At 31.7% G+C, this 27628-nt stretch overlaps 2 protein-coding genes across 3 annotated transcripts in view; one reads left to right on the top strand and one right to left on the bottom strand.

Moving 5' to 3' along the window:
* Positions 1-722: 722 nt before the first annotated feature.
* On the bottom strand, positions 723-7873 carry Smn (survival motor neuron). 2 transcript variants are annotated; one of them, XM_088225942.1, is made up of 7 exons: positions 7671-7873; positions 7212-7335; positions 6367-6573; positions 4702-4812; positions 4104-4246; positions 2272-2420; positions 723-892 (listed from the first exon to the last, which is right to left on the bottom strand). In XM_088225942.1, the coding sequence occupies exons 1-7, from the start codon at positions 7710-7712 to the stop codon at positions 862-864; spliced, it is 807 nt and encodes a 268-aa protein (XP_088082068.1). In that variant the 5' UTR covers positions 7713-7873; the 3' UTR covers positions 723-861. The 2 variants fall into 2 exon arrangements, 1 of the variants encoding a protein (XP_088082068.1); XR_015822244.1 differs by lacking the exon at positions 4104-4246 and having other exon boundaries at positions 7671-7849.
* Positions 7874-8949: 1076 nt separating this feature from the next.
* Positions 8950-27628, top strand: part of Csk (C-terminal Src kinase) — a 125427-nt gene continuing 106748 nt past the window's right edge. Inside the window, exon 1 of the mRNA XM_088225931.1 lies at positions 8950-9112. The gene's annotated coding sequence lies outside the window, so the exon portion shown is untranslated. The remainder of the gene's footprint in view (positions 9113-27628) is intronic.

The raw sequence follows: 27628 nt of genomic DNA, 5'->3' as shown, positions 1-27628 counted from the left end.
GGGTTACTGCGCACGCACTGCATACTTATGCGGAATTTTCAATCCCAGAAACTGGCTTGTGTGAAATGGCAAAAGTGCCAATGAAATGGCTCAAGATTTGGCACAATAATTATTGTATAAGAAACTAATCTTGCACAAGATCTTATGCCATTTTCTGACCCATGTAATACAAACTTTATTTATTTATTTTATTTATTTATTTTGTTCATTAACGCCCAAAAGGCATTTACAAAAAATAAAAATGAAATACATGCTAACATACTAAATAATAAACATAGAATATACAGAAAAAAATTGTGAAGTTAGTTAAAAAGGATAAGATAAAGTTTTAAAAAGTAAAAAAAAAAAAAAAACAATAATAACAAAGGTATGCAAGAAAAAACAGTAAACATATAAACAAAAAATGCAAAGATATAAGCTTATGAAATAAATTCTGTAAAGCAAACAATAAATAAAGTGTTACGGTAAGCAAAAAAGACATTTTTAAGTTAAATTAATAAACAAGCAAGCATATATTATCACGAAAAAATAAGAAATAAAAATATGTATCTATGAAATGCGTATTTGCCAATATTAATTAAAAAATAAGGGAAAAAGTGCACGGAACAAACATACATAATTATTATTATTAATTATAGGCAGGCAGCCTTTGCTAATGCGCCTATATCTCGTGTACTGCTTTTTGTCTGCGTTTTTATCTAGTATTAGAAAAAATTAGAAGGTTTTGTGTTCATAAATTATTTATTTCAAAGGAATATTATATACAATATGTCCATATCACATGTTTTTGTAGACTACAAAATTAATATTATATTATGTTTGATTTTTTCTTCTTGAAGTAAGCCCATCAGCTACATCAAGTTATTTATTTGGCTCAATTTTAATGGAAGAACTGCAAAAATAAGAATAACATGTTACATGGTCTGCCATGAGGAGAGAAACATTGTAAATTTAATGTATATATTATAAAATAATTATAGCCGTGCGTTGGTCACATGTTCTGCGATCATACAGAACCTTAAACATTTTTCTGTCAATGATCCCTATAAATGCCACGCTATCCAAGACCTAAAAACTAGAAATATAAAGAAGCCAAGCGTCAGTTGGAAATCTTTTAATGTACAGGTGTAATTAAGAAACCCCAAGGATACAATCAAAGGATTCATTGGAGTGGGTACACTTGTATTTTTATATGAGAGACAGCAATAACAATTAACAATTTTCTAGTTCTAAAAATTGTAAATTATTTATTCTGTGTCTGAACTAGACATTTTTTCATCAATACTGAAAAAAGTTAATTAGACAATTTGAGATATAAAAAATGTTTTTTCAGATCTGAAAAAAGATACCACAGAATATATTTTTTAGAGGATGGGAGATGATTTCATAATGGAGTCAAGTCAAAGCATGCCGATTTATTTATATAATTTCTTATTATTTAGAGAGTATTGCATCTGAAAATAATTGACGTGACAGGAAATTTCTATATTTAAAAAAAAAATAAAACAATTATGATATACCTACCTAGCAGGTGAAAATACTTTTAAAAAAGAAAAATCAGTTATTACAAAAACAGATATTGCCGGTGCAGCGATGATTTATTAATACATAATATATTCCCGGGGTCATTAAAATTATGGTAATGGACCTTTAACATTATTTGTGTGCGACAGATGGGCCCAATAGGCCTCTGACTGAAAGAATAATTATATTGATTTTTAAACTTGTTAAAAAATAATAATAGAAGAAACAGCAATGAGGAAGTTCAGTTTTTTTTTTATTATTTGTTAATATACTATTAAACTAAGCCAAAAAAATTTTTTTTAAATTTTTTGTATCGTATCAGCAGTATGATTTTTAAAGTTTTGTATTTCTGAAAATACTCCGGATGTGACATCTCAAGTTCTCTTTCGCTTCTTCTCGGTCAGTTCTGCCGATTAGTCCGTTAACGGTAAGTAAACTGGAAATCTTCCACATCTCTCGTATCGTTGGTTGATTCATATGAATTAATGACGTCGTTCAATGAAGATTATTTTTATTAAAATATTTTTTTGTACATATTCAAGAAACATTGCTGGATAATTTTATGCTCTAATTTTAACGGCGCGTAAGAAAACATTTAAAATATCAAATTTCCTGTAGGACTGAAGTTCCTCATTAAATGACCTTCGTACTATTTCTCTTAAAATTACTTTAAAAGCACGACACATAATGGGTTACGCTTAAAAAAAACGATACATATTATTCTTTTTTATAAGTACCTACACTTACATTTGACCAGCTTTCTTCCCTTGATAAAATCCAGTATAGTATCCCGTCATGTACCAACTGATTAACATTGAATGGAGGTTTTTCTCATCTTCCGGATTCTGGCTCAGATCTGTTATACCCAGGAATGGCATTGGTGGAGGAGGAGGCACCTTAGACAATTCAAATATCATAAAATTCATAACTCCGTTAAATGCATATCACTAAATACAATCCTGTTCATTGTTATGTAGTATTTCACAAGAAATACTGTGTAAGAAAGGGGTAAGGGGTTATTTTGTGTGTAATTCTTATTGAATATTGCTAATTAAACACTCGATTGCCAGAATGCAGGTATCAGCTCTCTATTTCGGTATCCGTTGAGTTCCGGAGCTAAGATCTGTGCTTCAAAACATTTGAGCGGAATTATATTTATTTTCCTTATTATTGTAGACTAAATGGTCTAATGTGGATTTTTTGGTACTGCTTTTTGAATTAATAAATTAACGTTGGTCAACAAACAATGTCGTTGGCGTCATAACTGCCGAAAACCGCATTCAAAGGATCGTGATTGTAATTAGTGTTTTTCAATTTTTAAAAATAAAAGTGTTTTTTCAGAAAGATAACAATTTACTATATATTTGTTCATTACTGATTGTATTTAGTTATAGATACAAGTTATAAATTTGTCACTTCGCAATCCACTTTCCAATCGCAGCTTTATTAAAGTAAAGCGCATACACAGACTAAATTCAATGTGAGCTTTTTTGTAAAAAGTATTTGACAGTTAAAACATTGTATATGCCAGTTTCTGGAAAAATTTATAAAGATTTTATGATAGAACAAAACTACGATTTTTACAAACAAATTAGCATAATGAGCGGGAAGATTGGTTTGAAAATGAACGCCATGGATTAAATAAGGTGCCGATTTTATCCAGTATTTGTATTAACTGTACTGTTTTACTCCTTTTTTGAAAGCCTGTATATTCTACAATGGTTTTTATTGATAAAAAAATGCACAGTTTTGTGTTGCAGTCGTTGTTTCATTTTAGCTTTCACTCAAGAATATTATGTTTCAATCTTATATAGATGTTTTTGCAGAATTAAAAGCAAGTAAATATACAGTTTATATAGAGGCCAACTAAGAGTTGTAATCCATCAGATGATGATCAAATAAAAACTGCAATCACAAAAAAATGATAAAAAATCAGTGCACAAAGGCAAAATGTTCGGCACTTGGGGTACTATCGGCCGTATGCTGCTAACATAAACTGCAGTTCTTTGGATACATAGCCAGAAGTGACCCAGAAAATCTGGAGAAAATTATAATCATGGTCAGTGTGCCAGGATGAAGAAGCGGAGGCAGAGCAACAACTCAATGGATCAACCAGGTGAAAACAATGTCACGGGCGACCCTAGATGGAGCTGTGGAGAGGACGCAGAACCGTTATTGTTGGAGACGCATTGTCAATGAAATGGCTGGGGAAAGTACCAACGATTACGACCCTAGAACTTAGGAACGACAGAGAAGAAGTTGGATATATTTATTTATTAATTAATATACACAGCATGGAGTGCCTTTACCATATAAAAAATATATAGTGAGTAGAAATAAACATTTCAAATAATATACAATAAATACACAAAAAAAAAGTTTATATGTACATATTATAACACAGCGGTTTCATACAATAAACGCGTTAACATATTGTGCAAAAAATTAAATCATAATGGGCACATAAAAATTAAAAATATTGCAAAGAGAAGTTCTTGTTTGTTTTATTTGGTTGCCGGAAAAGTACTTCAATGCACACACATCCATCTGGTTCTTAGAAGGCATAAATGAGAACAAACCATTTGACTACTTCCTGGATTTGGTAGGGCAAATGGTGGGAAAGATGGAAGTTGAGGTGTAGTTAAGTTCTTCATGGTTCTCTTTTTAGGAGGCACTGCCTGAGTTCCTTCACTTGTATTATCTGAGAAATATTTCGCAGCAGCTGCAATAGACACAATGCCAAATAAATTTGGTCAAACAATATACATATAATTAAAATATACATATGTAAATTAATAGCCATTCAAATCTTATCTTTTGAAACTGACATGGTCAGGCAGAAGTAAGTAATTTGCAAAAAAAAAAAAACTTAAGCAAACATCAAATATCCAAAAACCATAATTTGATTGATTTTATGTCACGCTTATTCATGAATTAATTAACTACTCCTACTTTGAGAAGATATTTAGGTGTATTTCCTCTACTTTATCTCCTAATCCTTAACTGCCTTGCAGTGTTAATATCCTTTTTTTTCTTCAGCTATGGAACATAATGTACAATTATGTTTGAAAAATAATATATTTTTTTTAATGGAAAGGACTTTTGGGGTTGGACTTTTTAATGTTAAAATAGCATCTGAAAACAAACGAAGTAAATAATACGAATGATAATATTAACCCTTTGTTGTGATGTTGTCTGCGTTTGCATCTTGAGTTTGTTTGACTCTTTCAAGTTGACCATGTGAAGCTTTTAATTCTGATAGATTGATCAATTCTTTGTTTTCATAACCTAAAACAAATGTATACATATAATTAACAGTATATTTTAATGTAGAATTCTATACAAGAAATTGCCTACTGAACTATGTACAAAAACAAACAGAAAGGGACGCTTAATTGAGTAACATAGTTCTAGGCATTTACAGGGCTTATGACCTGTACTTGGTGGGTATAAGTAGTGATCACTTTACCCACTGTGTAAAATTTACCACTCTGAGTATATTTGAGCATCTATATTCATTGATTCATCCAGCTACTGATTTTTTGTGAAGTGAATCAACATTCCATCTATCAAAATTTATATTGTAAATCTTTTCAGCTTTTCACTCTCCATTCACTCTCCTTTATCTACCCGACGCAACACCCCATTCTTGATTTTGTCAATAATGCTTGTCTTAGCCTAGCATAAAAAAAAGTTAAAAATATAAAAAAAAACTTGTATGATTTACCTACATATTTATATTTTGTAGCTGTTTCCTGTCAGTCATAAATAAATGTGTTAGGAAAACGAAAAACAACTGTGGTAGAGTAGGATTCAAACCTCGGACCTCGTGACGCACAGTTCATAATACTCCCATGGGATAACAACCTATCTCAAATCAAATTGTCTATTATTGTGAATAACTTATATTTTGACATTTTCGTAATTAATTAGAGCAAGGACATTTTACAAAAGAGATTCAATGGAATTGAATTTGAAGTAAAATATATGTTCAACTTTCAGCGAAACATGACATGTCATAGGATGCTAAGTTTTCGTATGTAAAATGCTTAAGTACCGTATTAGATACTCATTTGAATCCACTAATTTGCTAACTGCCAGACAGTTTTATGTCAGGGCGTTTCTAAATAACTTCTGGTTTTTAATAAAGAATAGAACCTAACAAAATATTAAAACATGATGTGCAAGGAGCATTAATTTTAGGATCTGTCAAAGCAGAGCTGCCTTTTTTCAAAGATATTGACCCTGACATAGACGTCTGTCAGCTACAATGGATATAATAAGATGGTGAGCAGATGGATAGAAAGTAGATCTTTTAAAATCCTGTGAATTGTTTCTTTGACAAGATATTTTGTAATTCATTTTTTATTTTTTATTTTATTTTATTTAGAAAACATACAGTCATACAAAATAAGTACTAAAAACAACAATTTTTTAACATAAAAAGACCAATTAAGTTTTCATAAATTAAAAAGATATAAACATTAAATGTGACAAAAAATAAAAAATAAATAAGAATTTTAAGTGAAAAAAGGATAATTGTTGACATTTGCGTTTTCCATGGAGGTAATAAATTAAAATAAATAAAAATACCGAATGTACACTCCGAGCCATCCACGCACACACATGAACGCACATATATAATATATTTCAATTTTTAATATTATTAGTATCGATTTCAATTGTTTTAGCATCATTCAATAAAAAAACACATGTAACAAAAAAGTCGTGCCTAAACACAGGAAATTCCTAGCTATTCGGGACCAGAAACAAAGAACCCCCCTTACATTGTAAAAAAGGAAAATATTTTTTTGTATATTTAAGAACATCCTTTTCTGTTACCTATGTATTTCACAAGAGCGGTGTCACCGTCAATTCCAGAAATAACAGCTTCATATTCTACCCCTTCCAGAGAGTACACGGCCCGGCAATGGTCTCCTTCATTCCAGTTAGTCGGGGGCAAACTGTTTGTCTTAACTTCTTGATCTGATTCTTGTTGATTTTTTTTATTCTTTTCCAGTTTTGATTTTGAAGACTTCGAACCTTTTGCTAAAAATGATTAATGTTAAAAATATAATTGTGTGTAAAGTTCAGTCTCAGTAATCTGCTGCTCGATTATCCAACAACTACTATAATCTATCATTTGTATATGTTGAAAGCGCAAAATTATCACCATCATTATTCTCCTTCTCAGGTTGATTCAGGTTCAGCATCCATTCCAAGGACTATGAAATACTGGAGTATGAAAAATCATTCTCTATAAATAAATATTTCATTTCAACTATGTTGGAAATCAACCCTGAGACTTCTTGACCTCAGAGGCACCTGTCCTTTATTGCATTGAGAGGTTAATATTTTGTAAGGGCATATTAAGCTTTTAAGGACAAAATCGATTTTTTTTAAAAGATTCGGGACTGGAATTTTCTCAAGAGAATATGTGGAGAAGAGCGATATGATGAATAGGTATTTGAATATAGTTTTTCTGTCACTCTCACAGATGCCTCCCCAAATACTATGTGAAAAAGACAACTGCACGTTGGACTGATTATGCCTAAATAAAATCGACAAAATAAAGGTCTCACATTCCCATTTTCTCTATGAAACTAAATAATTCTTAGTTCTCACGTAGTATTGAAAACCCTGGCAGTATGCAGGTTGCAGGACAAAACTGAAGGTAGGTATCTTACCATTTTTTGTATTTGTATCCATTGCTAAGCGCTTCGCAACCTCAGATTTAGCAATACGAAGGGCATTGTCATAAACTTGTATTAACTCTTCATCTTCCCAGGGGTCAGATCCGTCACTTCCTGACTACAATAAAAAAAAGGTTGACAATATTATCCAGAGAAAAATTTGCTAATTCAATAATAAGTAAGGCATATTTTTAGAAAAATCAAACTTATAATGGAACAAACAGCGAAAGAACCAAATACTATTTTAGAAAAAAACATATTAAGGTTTCAGACATAACCAAAAAGATGAAGAAGGAAAAATAAGTAAAATTATTTAATTGGATAGTAAATCATTTCAAAATAAACAAAACAAAATAAAGTCACAAAAAAAGAGCAAGAGTAATCAAATTTATTTTACAATAAAATAAAAAAAATAATTGTTGCGAAATGCGGAAATTAATGAACATTACATACGTCTTTTTTCCTCAAAAATAAAAATTCTGTTGAACCATCCATGTTTTGTAAAAATAATTCAAACCAAAAGGGAAAAAAAATAATTATGAAACTGAATAAAAAAAATAACAAACATATACTGTTGAAAGCTAGAGCTTAAAACTTATTCTCGCCGATCACAATTTTTTGTTTGCATAGATTTCGTTCGGTGTTTTGACAAAAGTAATTTTATCATTAACAACATACTGGTCACAATATACTCAAAATATTTTTTCTCTGTTCGCTGAAAACGGGGCACTTTATTTAAAAAATCACATTGGATATAATATTTTTTAGCGAACATTAAAAATACTGTAACCTCCTAAATATTTCACGTAGTTACCTGATTTATTGGGTACATTTTTTTTTACGTGAAAAATGTGAAATAAATAAAAATCATTACGATTGTTTGTCTAGACTGTTTCATTGTCCCTAAACTGGAACCTGAAACGTGAGATTGATTATTTTACCTTCACGCAACAAAAAATGATTAAGATACGTTGCAAATGGTATACCAATGCAATGCCCTTTGCACCATTAGGTGCGGATAGGGAATGATGATAACTTTTGTTTGTAAAGGAAAAAATAACAATATCACTTAAAAAGATTAATTAAAAAATAGTGCTTCCCTAAATATCATGTAAAATTGGCTCAAGGAAAGGGATATCGCTATTATAAATTATAAAAATCATAAAACGATATTACAGAAAAGGGAAAATAACAGAAAAAAATAAAACATCTAAAGCAAAAAGTAGTATATTTGACATATTATTCAGTAAAATTGTTTGTTTTTCATGCAAAAATGTGTTATTCCAATCTGAAGGTAAAAATATGAATGCCTCATCATTGATTTATATGCAAACACTAAATGCAGCACTAATCACAAGTCTAGTGTTCCATTTAACTTAAGTTCCGGAACTTAATTTGTAGTCAGTAAATGTGCAGCGGCGTAAAAAGGCGCGACGTGCAGCTTTGAATACATAGTAAATTGGCAAAGACATAAAGCGTGTTTTTTTTACTCTATTATGTGTTTTGTACGGCAGGGTTGACGCAATAACACTCATTTTTCAAATTATCTTTCCATGAAGCATCGTCTCTATAACTTAATATGCCTCACACGAAATGAATGTTTTTGTTATAATACTTTTGTCTATCTACCCCGTTTATTTATTTTTTCAGTATCTATCGCATACAATTTTCAATAGCTATGTATGTCAATCACGATATAGCCGACCCAGAGCGAATTAAAAAAGTTTATGTCAGTTTTCTTTGAAATTTATAAAATGGCCGCCGGTCTGTTAGTGTGACGTATTTGTGGAATTTGTTATTTTCAAACAAGGTGATTCAATTTTGTGATATTTTTTGAAGTGTCGTGTGTTTAAATTGTGAAAGTGAGTGGAACTTCGCTTTTCTTTCTTAAAAAGGTAAGCTATTTTCATATTTTATTTATTAGTTTACTAATAGGTCACGGTCGGATATTTGAAGGCGGGCAGAAAGATCCTCAAGAATTTTTAGAAATGTCAGATATTTTGATTGTTTTTTCAAATAATTTACTTACTTTATTTATCACGGCATGTTTGATGTTGATTATATAATAACGGTAAGATTAACTTCTCAAAGCTTTAGTTAACGTGGACGAGTAAGAAGAATTGTTGATGTCTGCGATAACATATTGTTTTGTGTTTTCGTTGGTTTAAATATGTATTATTTTAACGCGTTTTAAATAAATTTAAATAAAACAGTAATAATCTATGATTGTGCCATTTTGCACAATTTACTTCAGGTAATTTACCATGACAGGTGAGAAAGCACCCACGTCAATTCGTGACGTCCCGATGCACACTATTACACACTTACTTTATTATTTACTCTTTAAAATTGACAACTTAATCGAAATAATAAGTTTATAAGAATATTTGAGTATTTGAGTATTTAGTTACTATCCAAAGGAAGTAGGACCACAAAATACTAATTATAATATTCTTAGATGCTAGGTAGGGTTACACTTCTAATTACGGTGACAGGTTTAATTGCCAAGAAAGATACTGTACACATACACTAAACCATTTTAATAATTAATAGCTTTTTTCTTTTTTGTAAACTTGGTATTGTTAATTAAAATACTTGACAATAGTTGTAGCAAATACCTTGCAGGTTGAAGATTTTGTATAAGTATTTCGAAAGTATGTTTATTATTTACTAGAGTTGGGAATATAGAAATGATAGTATGTGCAAGGGACATAGTTTACAATGCGCTAAATCCAGTTTTAACAAAATAAAGTTAGGAGGCGAATTTATTTATTTCTTATAAAAATCATTAAATGTTTTGCAAAAAAAATACAACATTAATTGAACTAAAGTATTATTATTATGGGTAACTTATATAGCGCCATTTTCGTAATATAATACCTCTAGGGCGCTTAACAAAGTGATTATATAAAGATATCAATTTAATTTAAATTTTTAACACCAATTGAAATTATCTCAGCTTTATTTATGATTGAAAAAGAGAAAAAAAAAAATAGTACCAAAAAAAATGTGAAAGCGAAAAGGCACGGTATAGTGCCGATTAGTTGATATAATAAAAGTGATGAAACTTCATGCACTCCTCTCCTCTCCCTCTGTTTCCGTGTACGCTAGAACTCCGTTTATCCGAACTTCAGTCGTCTGGATTGACAAATATCCAGATCGTTATCAGGAAATAAAAAATAAATGAAAAGTTTTTAATTTCAATTTAATTGTGCAATTAACTTTGCTGGACATGTTTCAGTAAGTTTTTAATGCGATTCCAATTCGCTGTATTATTTCAAAAGCAATAAAATCTGGCACTCATTAATCCGGATAATTGGAATTTTACTGTGCATTTATTACACAATTTCTGAATAATTAATTAGATGGTGGTAGTTTGTGTATTAGTAAAGTTCAATATTTAAAATGTTTTTGTAGACTTGAATCTTAGAGTAATAACACGCCACTGGCTAATAGAGTCGCCTATACGAAAAAAAACCATTCTAGATAAAATTATTAACCACGAAGTTTGCTACAGATTACAGCGATACAACGGGCCGTAGGTGTTCGGGTCGAGAATTGCATGCGCAAACCAAAACCGTCCGTTACTAATAACCAAACTAAAAATTTGGAACACTTCTGTTCTATGCAATAGAGCTGATGGGCTTCTCTAGTGAATTATTACTCTGAGTCTTCGTATTATTGAACTAGTAATTGAGGTAGTAGGTAATATATATTTTTTTAGTCCTAGCTTTAATTTTCTTTGGTTGTATTTTTTTTCAATTGTACCTGTATATATTATAAAGAAATGTATTTACCATTGTTAAATGGACCAAATAAGTCCGTAAACAAATAAATAACTTTTGAATTTACAATGTAATATTATGTCGATGTCACTTAAACTGTCACGACTCGACTTTTTTGAGACATCATCTTTCGAACATGATCGACATAATATACGACTTATTTAACCGGCAACAATTTTTTTATAAATAATATTCTAATTAAGTTATTAATAAAACTATGTTATTAGTAAGAAGTTGACTATTTATATCGACAAATATCGATATGATATACCTTCCCATTGTAATCTAAGGACAAAACTCGTATTACAATCGAACCGATGTTTGTCGATATACTAAACGCGAATTTGCGATACGAATATTGGAATATTTGCTAAAATTTTTGTAGGTAATGAATCCATATTATTGTTGCCTGTTATTGTTAAAGACCAAATATTCGTATTAGGAGGTATAAAACTTCGATTTTTATCGACAAACATCGAAGGCCTGGGTCACAATTAAAAACGTTATCTTCATCTGTACGTATTGAGACGGAATAAAGTAAAATCGATATTTGTGTACGAAAATGTGTATATTTGTAGAAAAAATTTGAAATATCTTCGTCGGTAACCTGTTATTGAACATGTTTAGAAAAAAAAAATATACAGAAAACTTAACTTTTCTTTGTAGATAAAATTGAGGATAAATTTTAACTTCTCATTAGAATACGGACCTTGTGCCTCGATTATGAACGCTATCTTCATCTGTATATATCGAGACGGTATACTTAACTTCTGTAGTATATGTATCTTACCTCGGTATGTTCTACCTACTTGTCATATCGACATCATATGATCGAAACAAGCCAATTAGCCGCCTTCCTTACGTCATTAACATTTAAAATAGTTCTTATTTTAAATAGGCTTCTGTGATAGAAAGTGCCCACTTCAAAGCGATTATAAACTCCAATAAATCCCAATTCAAGCAAAAAAGTTCGCTTGAATATGATTTTTATAAGACTTTTAACCATTGCCAAAACGATATGCTTAACGATCGTCTGAATTTATCTACTGAGGTAGTAGTGAGCGATTACAAGGCCGACTCTCGATACGTTCTCTCAGAAAGATAGTAAAACAGATAGAAAAATTACAATAACTAAATCTTTTTTTTACAGTGGTAACTTTCTAACGCCTAGATACTCTTATATGTTAATAGGACAGAACCTAGCGACATTATTTTTGCATCTAGGCGTTCGTTTTATTAAAGTGACAGTTATGTCGGAATTCAATTCGACTTCAAAATTGACTTATTTCTCTCTCATATTTTTAATAGGCTTTTAAGAAAAAAAGCGCTAACTTCAAAACGACTAAAAATTTTAATAAATCATAATTAAAGGAAAATTGCTCGTTGGAACAATTTTTTTTACACTTTTAATGCGTAGATATACGTATCGAGAGGTTCTAGACCCGTCGGTATAAACCGATGTACTTACATTAAAACTTGATGGTGGGGGTATCGGTAGTATATCTCTGTAGTCGGTCGGGAGATTCTTATCTTCAACCATGACGTCAAATTGAAGCTATGTCATTTTAGAGCCTAGATATGTGTACCGTGACGTACGCTTCCCCTTGTTTCATATCGATGTACCTACCATAAACTTGAAGGTGGAGGGTCGGTAGTATATATTTATAATCGCTAGAGCGAATTTATCTTCAACTATACCGTTAAGGTTAAGGTATGACGTCTTTATCTTTCCATCATAATCGAGGCTCTGGTGCCAATGAGTACTTATTTGTAAATCAATTTAACTTTTAAGCCAGTGTCATTTTCCAATGTTTTCAAAAAGACTGCAGATTTTTTTAAATGAATAGATCCATTGTTAAGTAACTTGTTTTTGACCGATATTGTCATGTATTGGTAGAAGGCCTCAATAAAGAAAAAAAAATGTACCTTCATTTTAATTTTCAATAATTTCTTTTAAAATTTAAATTCTTCTCTTTCGATACAGGTTTATCTAGTAAAAGAGACAAATAAAAAAGTGAAATTTTATTACTTCAGACTTAATAATAAATAAATATTTATTCGAGAACTTTCACGATTTCTTGTAATTTGTAATATATTAAGTCGGTTCAGAATGCAGCAATTCAAGTCATACATAGTGATTTTTATATTTTAATTTGTTCAGTAGGCATTAAAAATAATTTCCACTTTTTACATCCTGTTTTGTATAAACACACCCTTTATGAGTTTTGTAAAAATATTTGTTCAAATTTAATAATTCTTTGTATATTACTTATGCTGTATATTACGGAATTGAAATCACAAATCGATAAGATGTTGGTATTTTCCATAACATATAATTATCTTGTTGTATCATCCCATATTGAAATGATTGTAAATTCCCTCAATTATACAATAATATTTATATTAATTATACTGTTAAACTATCGTTATTACTACGGGAAAAACATATAATTTATACATTGGATTTAATAAAATGGCATGCAAACTAATAACATAAATAAAACGTAGAGACATCGGCGTTTTCTTGCTCAATTAATATTTGTATAAATAAACAAACAAACACACCATCACGTCGTTTCACCGTAGGGGTAGGCAGAGAGGATAGAAAGCCAAATCCTCTGTCTTTGCATACTTCATACATCTTCTCATGCACGCACGCCGATTATTCCGAGTTTTGACATGTCTGTCTTCAAGTATTTGTTGAATTTGGTCATGTCATGTTTTTCTCGGTCTTTCTCTTTTTCTGCACCCATCAACATTCGCATCGTTATTCCTATTAGCCGTTTTTTCGCCCTCCATTCGCTCTACATGTTTAAACCAACGCAGCATCTCTTTCTTGATTTTGTCGATAATGCTTCTCTCAGCCTCATATAATGCACGAATTTAGACATTTGTACATCTATCATACATACTTTTACCACACATTCGCTTGAGATACCGCATTTCGACAGCATTCAGTATACTCTTATCCTTATTTTTCCAATTCTATACGTCACTTCCATAAATAAGGGTTGGCACCAGGACTTCATTGTGAATTTATAATTTTGCCTCCTGCACCAAACATTTATTTGTCAATGTTGATTTTGGTGCACCGTTCACCCTGTTCCCGGCACTCACCCTCCTTTCAATATATTCCTCAGTCTTGCCATCCCTAGTAAACAACCCTCCCAAGTTCACGGACTCCTCTACCCGTTTCAGTATAACCCCATTCACAGTGATTTCACATTTAGTCATACTTTCTAGAAACATCACATTCGATTGATTAACATTCATCACCAAATCACTCCCCTTGCATAGATCGTAGACTTTTGACACCAGGAATAACAGGTCCTCTAATATGTTTTAAGTTAATAGGGAAAAATTACTCTTTTTTAAAAATAATTTTAAAGTAATAAGGGTCCACGAAATACTGTCGAGTAAAAAAAATACTTTTTGCTACTTATTAGTATCATAAAGATATTTTTAAATGTATAATTTTGAATTCCCGCGAAAATGGCCACTACATTGGCCACGCCTTTAATACGTCACGATTCATGTTAATTTTGAACATTGTAACTGTTAAAAATTCTATAGAAAATCGTCACGAATCTTGACGTCACAATTATCAATGCCGAACATGTCACGTTTTTCTAGGGACATATTTTTTTATAATTTCTTTTTAAAGTTATGTATGAAAACATTTCTTCACAATATCCATACTGATTTTGAAAATACAATTAATTTTAGGCCTAGTATGTGATATTTCCATATTAGCAAACCATTTATCATTATAACATGGTCGTTAGAATTTTAAATAGTATTTATAAGAGTCAATTTGCGTGTTTTTTAAAAATAGAAATTCATTTCGCTGTCACTGTTCATCATAAAACATGTCTATAAAATATATCGTATGTTGGTAAAATAAAATATGTGTGCCTATAGAAGAAATAATGTTATTTAAGATGCAGTGTTTGATTTTCAGTTTCAGTGCCGCAGAGCAGCGTTTATTTGATATTTTAAAATACATATTACAATTAGTTACCCACTAAGTCTAAAAACTTTTCGGTGGGACTCATTTTATTTTTTTTATGACAGGCTTATTTTACATTATTTTATTTATTAACAGGCACTATAAAGTATTTAGAAGATATTTCTTCAATTCTTTTTTTTTTCATTTGAATTTCTTTCATGTTAATGGTGGTTTGTGGTAGATCATTGAACAACCTTGGAATAACGCAATTTAATGTTCGATCTCCGAAGTAATTTTTATTTCTGGGAACGATAAGGAAGCCCCTAATTTTTAATCTAGTGTTGTGAGTGTGGAAAACTCTTTTTATATTCCGGATCAACAAAGTGATCCACAATCAATTTGTAGTCACAAAGTTGTTTTACCGGCAGGACATTATATAATTTAAAATATACACCTTCGCCCATATGTTTCGCCTCACGGAATTTGATATCTGGTACAATCCGTAACAGTCCGTATTTAACAGTCTCACCTGAATATCATAAATTATACCCAGGTGAGACTGGAAGGTGAGACCCCAGACATGCACCCCGTAAGATATAATTGATTCAATGAGCGAGGTATATTTTTTATCTTAACGTTTTAAAAGGTAGTATGCTTTTGATTTCATAAATGACTTTAAGCCGGTACCTTAATCTGTCGCAAATTCCATTTTATGAAGCCTATGTTTTATTAATTATCTGTTCCTTATTATTTGTCCATTTTTAAGGCGGCTGTTTGAAGCTTGATTTTCGAAATACTTATTATCTTCACTGTAGTCCCGGGACACGTCGGATACTTCGATAGGATTTTCCCAATTAGCGATTTGGTACTGCAGTATTACGATTAATTTTTCTTGACTTCTCTTGGCAATGGTGATGTTAGATTTGACAGACCAAGGTTTACATACACTTGTTATTTATTCTTACAGTAGATGACTAGTACTCGTACTCAGTACGACATCGCTTACGATCTAGGCGGATAGTCAATAGAACTGCCTAGCCCAGTCGCCATCACTGTCTGATGTCATTCCTTTGACCAATTCATTCCACTGCCATTTTTGCGGGGGCTATCTTAATAACATTTCCGCTTTCTTCCATCTACTGGCTGTGTTGAATCAATAATTAAGTTCGTATCTAAAATTCAATCCGAGTTACTTACCTAGCAGCGAATAGCTAAACATACCACTCACCTTTACTAAAACATAAGTTGAAATCGTCGTGACTGTAAGAATGTAAAAAATGGTTAGCCATGAAGAAAATAAAAAAAAAAACTAATTCGAATTAGCTTTTATATAGCAAATTATGATAAAGGGATAGTATTTTAGTGGAAGCCAATATATGTAAATAAAATTGTATGTTTTTTTATCCATGTTTATTTACTTTTAAAAAATATATTTGATTTAATTTATTTTATGCATAGCTTTATTTTCCTCACTGCACGAGTTATTTTTATTAATTCTGCATACATATTCGTCGGGATCGTAGAACAACGACGGATGTGCGAAAAATGCGACATTCGCTTTAATTTATATTTGATCTTGAAAAAGTTACAAATAAAGGTTTTTTTCCAGGTTTGAAAAATAATAATTAACTAACCCAAGTATCAAATGATAGACTTTTGTGCTTATCAAGTTGTGATATCAAGTGTCAAAAAATATTTAAACCTCTCTCACGTAAAGTTGAAGAAAATGACGATATGTTTATCATTTATTACTTTTTTACATTGTTACTTATTCAACTTGTGTTTTTTTTATAGTTTCATTAACCATCAAGACGTAGTCTGGTAAAACGCACGCAAAATGAAGAAATCATACGATTTTGCCATTTTAAAACGATTTTTTTTTTTAAATTAGATAAAAACAGTAATTTTTAAAGGTATTTCTATTAAAAAATATACTTAAAAGTTTTATGTTAATAAAATATAATTATTTTTAGACCGGCAGATTACGCCATTTCAAATTTAGACTAAACTTAGGTATACAGCCTTAATAGGCCGAGCCCATGTGGATTTTTGTTTACTAATGATATATTTTGTACTTATTTCGCTGTTTCTTCGTTTTTAGTCTTTTTAATTTATTTATTTATTTAACTTTTTGTACATTCGCGGGATTATTGCCAAATGAAAATTTCTTCCAAGCAACCAAAATCTACGCCCATACAGCAATATTGATTGTTACTCACGTGAATTACGCTATGTATGATTGTCAATCATTTTAGGCTCCCGTAATTTTAGCAGGTGCCTGCATCATTGCCCGTAGTGCAGGTAGCAACAGCGGGCCGACAGGAAGCGGAAATGCGCAACGGGCGCTACGCACGCGCGGCCGCGCTCGTGTCCTACGCCGTTTATTATGCCGCTGAATATTTCACCGGAAAACCGTTCCCATCGTCTTTCCCATTATATTTTATTGTTTTAAAAAATGTAATGTAATGGCCATTTCGGTTTGCATTTTGAGACTAAAAATATGATTGTGCGGCTAATGTTTTTTGATGAGCATGTTACAGCTTCCAACTCCGTGTATGTGCTTAGCACAGGAGTCTAAAGAGTAAAATTAATCTAGACGATGAAGGTTTTTAGAAAGAAATTTGATTAAGGTATTATTTATTTATTTATGCTTTATTAAGTTAGTTCGTAACATCTTAAGAACTAATATAAACTTTTAATAACATTACAATTTTTTTATAACATATTTTTTCAAATTAATTTAAAATATTTCGATTTTGTCTATCTCAGGATGTTTATCGCAGGAGGCTAAACTAGCAGTTCACAACAGAGTTCTAGTTCCAACTCTAATGTATGGGAGCGAAATATGGAATTGGAAAAATAATGATGAAAGTAGGTTGAATGCTGTCGAAATGCGATCCCTCATGCGAATGTGTGGTAACACGATGTATGATAGGTGCACAAATGTCGAGATCCGTGAAGTGTGTAAGGCTGAGACATGCATTATTGACAGAATCAAGAAAGGGGTGCTGCGTTGGTTTGGACATGTAGAGCGAATGGACAGCGAAAGAACGGCTAAAAGGATCTACGATGCAAATGTTGATGGATGCAGAAAACGAGGAAGACCGAGAAAGACATGGCACGATCAAGTCTATCAAATACTTGAAGATGGACATGTCAAAAGTAGGAATAATCGGCGTGCGTGCATGAGAAGATGTATGAATGTAGAGGAAGCGAGGTCTGTATGCCAAGATAGAGTATTATGGCGTTCTATCCTCTCTGCCTACCCCTACGGGGAAACGGCGTGATGGTTTGTTGTTGTTGTTGTTGTCTATCTCCTTTATTTCTTCAGGTAACTAATTGTACAACTTCAATCCCTTGAACAATTAGTTTTGAGATTCTTTTTTTCTCCTCATTGGTAATCTTATTATTTTTATCCCTTGTTTTATATGTATGACATTGTTGGTTAAATTTTATTATTGATTTTTATTTTATTCATCCCCTTAATTATTTTAGGAATAAAAATTACTACATTATATTAAATTTGCTGCTTTACTGTGAGCAAGCCAATTTCTTTGTGCGGTATGGGCGGTTACACGGCTTAAACTATTTTTCTTTAAAAAAAAGCGTCGTAATTTCTTTTTTTTTTTCGTTCGTTTCTTATTTTTCTTACGTTTCTTATTTATTATTTCTTTTTTTTTTTTGTTCGTCCTCTGCACATTGCGCTGTTTTGCATATCCTTCTTTTCCTAGTCATAAAATTTCTCCTATACGCACTGTATGGTGCATAGGACACTATCGCATTGTATCATTCGTTACATATAGGCAAGATGATCAGTCCCGGTACCATGAAATATTGAAGTACTACCAACATTTTAATAAATATTTCACGTTGATCACTCACACGGCAGGCGTGAACCGCTAGGTCACTAGGCGGGCTTTTTCACATCCGACGATTTTCACATCAGACGATTTTCACATCATGCGACATTTTATTTTATCTGAATTACATCAGACGAGCACCGAGTGCATTACAATAAAATGTACGCTCGCTGCACTGCTCCTGATATATCTTGCCAAGGTCTGTCCAGATTTACATGTAAATGTATTCCCAGCGTTCGCTTTCGAAGATTTCTACAAAAACGAGTGAAATAATGTTCCGTGGTGTGAGGTAAATCTCGAATCGGTATGCAAATGAAATTTCTTTATTCCCGGAAATGCGACTTTAAAATACGACGGAGTTTTGTGTAAATCAGACGATAGATGGTTGTTCCGCTGAGCGTCGCCTACACTGCTTTATTTTTAAGCCTCAGTTCAAAGCGGGATCCAATCTCAAGAATGCATCCGATTTGAACTGATCTATCTAATGTGCATTCATTTATCCACATTCCTACGAATATCCTTACACATTTTTATCATCTCCATCTCGTTTTGGGTTATATTTGTTTTCTTTAATTTTTATCAGTAAATAATGAATGAATTCAGTTATTGAAGAGAGGGGATTCTGTGCATTCTAATTAAGTGCCGATAAAGTTTTTCTTTGTATTTATATAATTGTTATTTTTTATAATAGAAATAAATAAATCATACTAAGTTGTTTAAAAATGCAGATGCCGAAAAAATTGTGCGATTGTGCTAAACATTTTATTGATTATCACTATCACTTATTTACCTAAATAAATGTGTAAATACAATAAATACTCGAGACAGGCGCCGTGGCGTAGTTGGTTAGACGGCCAACTGTGAAACTGGCGTCGCGGGTTCGATTCCCGCCAGTTGCAAGAAAAAAGTCCAAGAAAGATTTTTTCTCAATTGGTGGAGTGTTGTGGTGTATTTTTCATTATATCCCACCTGCTGACAAGCCTTAAAATAGAGGCTTAGCGGGTTATTCCTTTAAAAGGAAAAAAAGAGATCTATAGAGTTCCGATTTAAAACCAGAGATGTCTGTCTTTGGATGACACCTATTAATTTCATCATGTTCTACTCACAATTGTTTTTTTTTATTCAAAAACAATATCTGCATTCTTATGATTTATTTATAAATTTATTTCAATTTTAATCCGTTTTTTGTTAGTCGTAAATAACCGCGTTAACGGGAAAGAAGTTGTGGTAGAGCAGAGTTCGACCTCGGAACACCGATCCGCGACCACCATGGGACCACCATTATCCGTCTAAATGTTAACTTGTTTATTTTCAATTTGTATATACCTAGTTCAATATAAATAGGATTTCATCCAATAATAAAATCATCTTCACGTATTAAAATAGTTATATAATTAGGCCAAGGAAACTCAGGGTCTTTCGAAAAACTCTGTTGTTCAAATATTATATGTGCTCGTATGAATGTACGTGCATATTACTGTTAGGAACAGAAAATAAGATTGTGATTTCTTTGAAATTAATAGGATAAGAATTCTTTCGGAAAGATGCAATGGGGAAGTTCAGTTGTTTTTTTGATATTTTTTTATTATTTGTCAATAGACTGAAACCGATGATTTTTTAATGTTTTGTATTTCTGAAATGACTCTCAAGTTCTCTTTCGCTTCTTCTCGGTCAGTTCTGCCTATTGGTTGACGCACCGTAAACCGGAAATCTTTTACAACTCTCTTATCATTGGTTCATTCATATGAACTAGTGACGTCGTTCAAAGTAGTTTGTTTTTATTTTAAAAAATTCATACTTTTTCAAAAAACTGTGGCAAACAATTTAATGCTCTGATTTTTACCGCGTGTAAAAAAATATATTTATATCTAATTTCCCGTGGGACTGAACTTCTTCGTTGTGTCAATAACGCGAATATTATAAGTTTATCTTTACGATTGTATTTATTGATTTATTACAACAGATATGAATAATAATTTACAGAAGGGAATATAGAAGTCAAGGCATTCACGGGGCTTATGATATGTCATTGGCTGGTTTAAGTGGTCACTTTACACAATGTGTAACATTCACTATTCTGCTTATGTTTGAACGTCTATATTCCTTCAATTTTTCCGTCTCATACAGGTCATAAGCCCTGTGAATACCTTGACTTCTATGTTCCCTTCTCTAAAATTTTCTTCATCTCTTTTGTAATATATTAAGTAATAATAAGTCCCAAGGGGGTTGAATCCAATTCTTGTCTACAAAAATTCGGATAGACTCAAAGTATTTTTAATTGTATATATTTATGTTTGATGTATGCTATCGCAGTACATATTTCGTACGCTCCCCTAGCCGTAAAATGGTTTTATTTTTTAAAATATGCAATTCTCTAACGATACTAAAAGTTGCTCTCTCGCTTGCTTTCAGTTTTTTTTTTTTTTAATAAAATAAATATTTGCATTTTTATGATTTACCTAAATATTTAATTTTTAGGGCCATTTTCAACGAGTTGTAAATAACTCACTATTAGAAAATGGGGTGGAGTGGGATTCGAACCACGGACCTTTGAGCCGTGAGTCCGAGACACTAGCCACGGGACCACAACCCGACCAACCACAGTTGTTGGGCTTCTACGCGATTTTTTTTGGGACAGTTATTATTAATTGTAAAAATATTGTTTTTATTTTTTATAATATCCTGATAAGGTTCATCGTGACTTCCTGTCAAAGCGAGGTTTTTTATTTGTAAAATTTTACTCGCATCAACTCGACGGGAAACCATTTTCTTACACAATAAAAAAGATGGTGGCAGAAAACAATATTGAATATTAAAAATATTTACATAAATGTTTTTATAATGAAATATCAATGAAAACACTGTGAAAGTACTAGGTATTACAACGAAACCATCCACCCCTTTCCCGAAACTGTTCATAAAGACTTGTGTCTTCTTCAGTTTCGCATATCAATATCAAATTTTTTTAAACTAATTAAGCGAAAATGTAATATTGCTTTACAATCAAACCGCGGAAATATCAAAACGAAGAAACTTTAAAAGCTTTCATTGTACCCCTCACTGCAGTATTGTCAATTTTTGATCAATCAAATACACATGGTCAGCACAATAACCTTTTTCTAATTTCCCGGTATGACAGTGAAAGAATACAGTGTTGGTTCCAAATTAAGACCGCGGCCGCGCGCTCCAGATCCCGCCTCGGAAAGGAAGAAGAACGTAGTAATACAAACAAATCAAACAACGACACAAAACCCAAATACAAATAGGAAACATAATAATAATTGGCCCTTTACAACATGCACTCAAGCAACAGAAGAAAAACAATGCGTATCTATACCAAATCACAGAGGAACATCAAATTATCAAGAAACTACTGGCAAAATCCTAACATGATCCCTATCGAACTGAGGCGAAATTACTTCTCGTCATAATACTGAATTCCTCGCTACTAATTACTAGGTATTATAAATCTTTTCAACACTGCATGCTGGCAATAAGTTGTATTAAATTCTTGAAACGCCATTTCCAGTAAAGGACGTTACACATAACGTGGATATTTTTGTTGTTTCATATCATGGAATGCCGATATTCGTAGTATGGATTGATCCTAACCGCTCTTCGTGTATTGTGCATACATACTCCATAGAGTGTCGAGGTGTGGCCGTGAAATCCTACGTAAAAGATTACGTGTAAAAGCTTCCGGATGGATTCACGCGACTATAGATAGTAGTTACTAGTTACAAGTTACAACACACGGTACAGGTAGATGCGATAGGTTTTGTCCTTAGTGGGTTGCCGCGTACGTGTGGGAGGCGGGATACTTACAACCTTTGCCCGACATAATTATTTATTTTATATTGCAAACAAATTATATTAATTTGCAAACGATAATTAAATATGCGAAAATCCTGTTTTGGGTGCACACCAATGATAGCCGACGGAATATGTATATTTGCTTTAATAAATAAACGCGCCCACTATGCGCGTAAAGAAATCAATGCTTAATGTCTCTTGATGTGAAAATGCACAACCGCCTTTTTATGGTCATACAATTTATTGATTTATAGTTCTATTGATACCGATTATTTTTTCCGCAAAAAATACATAAAATAAAAATTAATTCATTTTATTCGATTCGGTGTTTTCATTTATCAATCCATCGAAGGGCTATTTGCACCAAAAATAATTATGAACATTTCTCTCACTAAGCATTCAAAAATTACACATGATCCGAACGGGGGACCAAACGACCCCAGCGCCTACTTGTATATGGCATTAGGAGAATAAAACGTTGGAAGTGTTTATGACCGTGCAATAATTTATTTATGTTTTCGCGTGCACATATTTTACTCATTAGTGTATTTAATAAATTTTTGTTAGTTTTCCGAATGCTTATGTACAAAAAGTGAAATTGACCAAATCGGTCTATAGGGGATTTGAATCTTCTTTTCGGTTCGGCTAGGTTAAAATTTTTATAATTATTGTTTAAGTAAATATGGACAAGGCGAGTTGCATGAAAAAATAAATATTATATTACTTTTTTTATGCAACTCTTTTTGCCTTGATTTTGTCAATTTTGATGAAATAGAAAAGACAATTATTTTTTTAAATTTTTTTTTTATTAAATTGAAAACATATTATACATAATTATATACAATATTCCCAAGGAGTTTTTAAAAAAAAAAAAATATTTAGGGACATACAGATAAATAATTTATTTGAGACGTTTTTATATTTTAAACTATAATATTATTTACAAAAGCAGAAAAATTAAAATTATGATATACTACAAATTAAAAAGGGTATAAAAAATACTTGAAAATAACAAAATAAACAGAATACTAGGCATGGAAAGAAATTCAAAATGATGTTTACATTATGCAATCTGGGAAAGAAAATTTAAAAAGTTTAAAAATTACATGTATGTATATATACATACTGAACTAGTACAAAATAAAATCATTTTTTTAATTAACAAAATATGCGCACACCCAATACATATATTATTTAACGTTTAACTTTACTCAACATTTGTGGCGCCTGATCCCTGTTAAGAGAAAACGACGCATAATTTCTATATTTAAGTATAGCTTTTTTGCAGTACAATAATATGAAAAGCCCAATAAGGATTTATAGGCCCTTAGAGCTTGTGCTAGATTACATTTTACTATTGAATTTTACCGGGAATCCAACTCAAAGGTAGTGGCTCGGCCATCATACCATGGAGACCGTCATTTGACGTCATTCTTTCAGCATTTTGACCATGTTCTATGTGTGTCGAAAATTTACATGAATTGTATGTACCTACGTGTAATTTTTAATTTGTGTAAAATGGGGTCATGACTAGATGCAAATGCGTAAACCCAGTACAGTAATTTTATTATGTATTTCGTATTTACATACGCTGGTATTATTGCGGTTAGAGTAAGCATAATGTGGTAGATACAATGCGTGTGAGGTTAGTGCGATTGTAAAATAATAATGACACGTATGACGCCTGGTGGCTATTTTTATCAAGAAGGAATTAAAGTAACACGTATAATTTATTTTTAATCTTACTACTATATGTCATTATTAATATATGAGGGTATTAGAAGCAAACGAAGAACGAAGAAATCGGCGGCCTCCGTGGTGTAGTGGTCAAGACGCTTGACTCATGCACGGAAGGTTCCGGGTTCGATTCCCGGTGAGAACGCAAAAAAATAAAATGTGATTTTTCTCAAGCCTGGGTGCTCTGTGATGTAATTCACCACTGTAATTAGGCCTCCTGGCCTGTTGTGGTGCAAAAAAAAATGTTAAAAAAAAAGTAAAATGTAATGTAATGTAAAAATTTAGAAATCTCCACCAAAAACAGAAAATTAGTTATACGTAAAAACCTACCTACCTAAATAATAGCGTAATTTAAAACCGTCTCTAAATCTTGCAAAAACAGATTTCAATTATTTTATTTATTTTTATTTAAATCTTAAAGTAGGGCACACATATCATACATATTGTTATGTGTGTTCTAATAATAACATTGCAAATATATTTAATTTATAAGTTGTTTATCACATATGTCTTGACCATTATTTTAAATTTTGATATGTTTTTTTCTTCATAAATATTTTTTCCATTTTTTTTCATTATACTACTTGACACCGCAAACTTAGCATTCTCTATTGAGTTGGTGAAGCATAATTAGAAATCTAATAATTCTTTTTTCAAAGTTTTTCGCAAATATCTCAGTAACTACTTCAGTTGAGATTTCTCAGGAGAGAAGTCTGCTTCTTATACCCACATATATAATTTACAATGTAAAGGTGTGCAGACAAAAATACTGTAAGTATAAACAGTGGTATTTATGAAAAATAATATGTCAAAAGTACGAACAGTAAAAACGTATTGCAATGTAAGACATTTTTTTATTAAGAGATATATGTTTTCTTTCTTAATTTTACCCAAATATTTTGGGTCATAAATAGTGTTAGATGGTAAATATTATTGTAGAGCGGGGTTCGAACCTTGGACATCCTGATCTAGAATCCACGATATTACCACGGGACCACAACCTGTCTTGTCACCACATCATCGGTAATGAGTAAGGATGTTTAAAAAGCTCATTTCCTTAAATGGTTTATAATTGCCCTTGACCCTTGTGAGGGTATGATGTCACTTGAGTCTACATAGAATACAAGACTTGATATATTATTAAGTCTTCTTATTTTTTTAAAAGAATTAAGTCGTATTTTGCTATAACAGGCCTAAGATTATTATTTTAACAAATTATGGAAAATCGATTAATAAACAATATGTAACACATATGTGTTAATTTTTTGTTTTTAAATACCTGTATTAAAAAAATTGTCATATTTTGCTTAATGTAACAAAACGCTACAGCTCCGTCTCCAGAGGGATTTTTTTTAGCACAGTCTTTTAAGAGGAAAGGCGGTCTGACTTTACTTCATTCAAATGTATTTTCGTATTTTTCCCTGGATTATGGCGCTAGAGCAGTGTTTTTTTTTACACACTATAGATATTTACCATGAGCGTATCCTATTGTTTCGTTTTTTTGTATAAATTGTTTCATATGGAAGCTAGTACCATACAAAAACTCTTTAAAGTAACCAATTTTATCTGCCGTCTTTGGACGTACGGTATAAAAATATGGTAAATAATTTTGAAAAACGGAAAAGTAACGACACAAAAAATTTTATTCTTACTCTTCCTTTAAAAATCAAGTAAATCGGATCAGTTTTGGGGTGCGGAAAACGAGACAGCGTAGCGTCGATTTTGTCGCTTTTAGCTAGGCATAAATTAGTCCGACGTGCAGTTGTCTTTTTCGCATACAATATCAGGGTTGGTATTCCAAACGCTCTCGCGGCCGTACTATCTCGTGTGCTTACATACAAAATACACGAGAAAAACTGTTTTCTCGTGCCACAAGAGTGGTTCAGAATAGCACCCCAGGGAGGCATATGCAAGAGAGTGACAGAAAAACAATGTTCACCCACAAGCCACAGATAGTGGGTTGGTGGGATTTTAGTTACCTACTTGTAAAAAAAATAAGAAATGTAATGTTAAAAGTGTAAAAATGTTTATTAATGCAGAACAAAAAAAAAAAACAAAAATAAATACCTAGTTATCAAAATTCTCAGTCACCGCCTATCCCCTTAAGAGTTAAAAGGTTTATAAATGTGTGATTATGTACCATCAGAAAGAATTAATGGACCAATGTGTATTTTAAATTAAGATGCAAGTCGTGATAAAAATAAATAAATATTGTAGGAAATCTAAAAGCTTGTCCATTTGCACTGTTTAAAAGTTGAATAACATTCTGCTCTTTTTCATTTTACTGTTTCCTATGAATGTTGGAAGTTGAAATGCTTCAGGGTTTTGAAATGATTTTCTCCCATTCAGTATAGTATGCATTTTTCTTGGTAATGTAACTACATTCTTACAATAATTAACTTGCTGTATCCCGCTACAAGAAATTCTCTAGCGTTCATTCATTATACCCTTTTTCATTTCCTCTGAAAGATTCCTATTATTTCAAAAGAAAAAATAACCAGACGTTATTTTGTTGGTTAGCGTCCCGAGAAAAAAATCTCGAACTTACTTACTTGTGTCCGTCATTAAAAAACTGTAGATTTATTCTTTTTTCTATAAATAAGTCAATACATTAATAATATATGCATTTCATTTATTTAATATTCGCGAGTTTTTTTTTCCAGCAATGCAGTTTTTTTATTGAAAATATTTTTGCTCGGGGCGCTTAAGTTATTCTCTTGTTATAATTTTGTATTTTAACATAGATTAAAGTCTTTTAAGCAGAATAAAGTGTGTATATTTTAATAAAGAGTAGGTATTACACACATTATATATTACAGGCAACCTCCGTGGTGTTGTGGCTAGGATACTTGACCCATGCACAAAAAGTTCCGGGTTCGTATCCCGATTAAAATACAAAAAATAATTTTAATTTTTCTCAAACCTTGGTGTTCTATGCTGTAGTTCACCACTGTAATTGGGCCTCCTGGCCTGTCGCGGTGCAAAAAAGTGAAATGCAAAAAACCTATACATCAATATCAAATTGAGTATTTACTTATAACATTATTTCGAGAAGTAGTTATCTTGTTACGATCTACACTTACCGACGACATCCGTTGCAAAATAAACTTAACGATTTTAGCAGATGTGCCTATTTCTTACCTAACCGAACAAAACTGCTACTATTACCACTTTTATTACCATCTCGCTACTTTCTGTAGATGTAGGCACCCTTGAGGTGATTTTCACAAAAATGGCGCTCTATAAATTATCCAACTATATATATAT

The sequence above is a fragment of the Micrasema longulum genome, unplaced genomic scaffold, assembly GCF_059751315.1.
Source record: "Micrasema longulum isolate JH-2025_06_02 unplaced genomic scaffold, ASM5975131v1 h1tg000402l, whole genome shotgun sequence".
Classification (NCBI taxonomy): Eukaryota; Metazoa; Arthropoda; class Insecta; order Trichoptera; family Brachycentridae; genus Micrasema; species Micrasema longulum.
The sequence above is the reverse complement of the archived record's forward strand: the minus strand, read 5'-3'. Positions and strand labels throughout refer to the sequence as shown.

Coding starts and splice junctions, on each gene's coding strand:
- Smn (XM_088225942.1), bottom strand. CDS start 7,712: ATGGATGGTTCAACAGAATTTTTATTTTTGAGGAAAAAAGAC. Junction 4,247..4,701: donor AGACAACATCACAACAAAGG/GTTAATATTATC, acceptor TGTCTATTGCAG/CTGCTGCGAAATATTTCTCA. Junction 893..2,271: donor GGGAAGAAAGCTGGTCAAAT/GTAAGTGTAGGT, acceptor TTATTTTTGCAG/TTCTTCCATTAAAATTGAGC.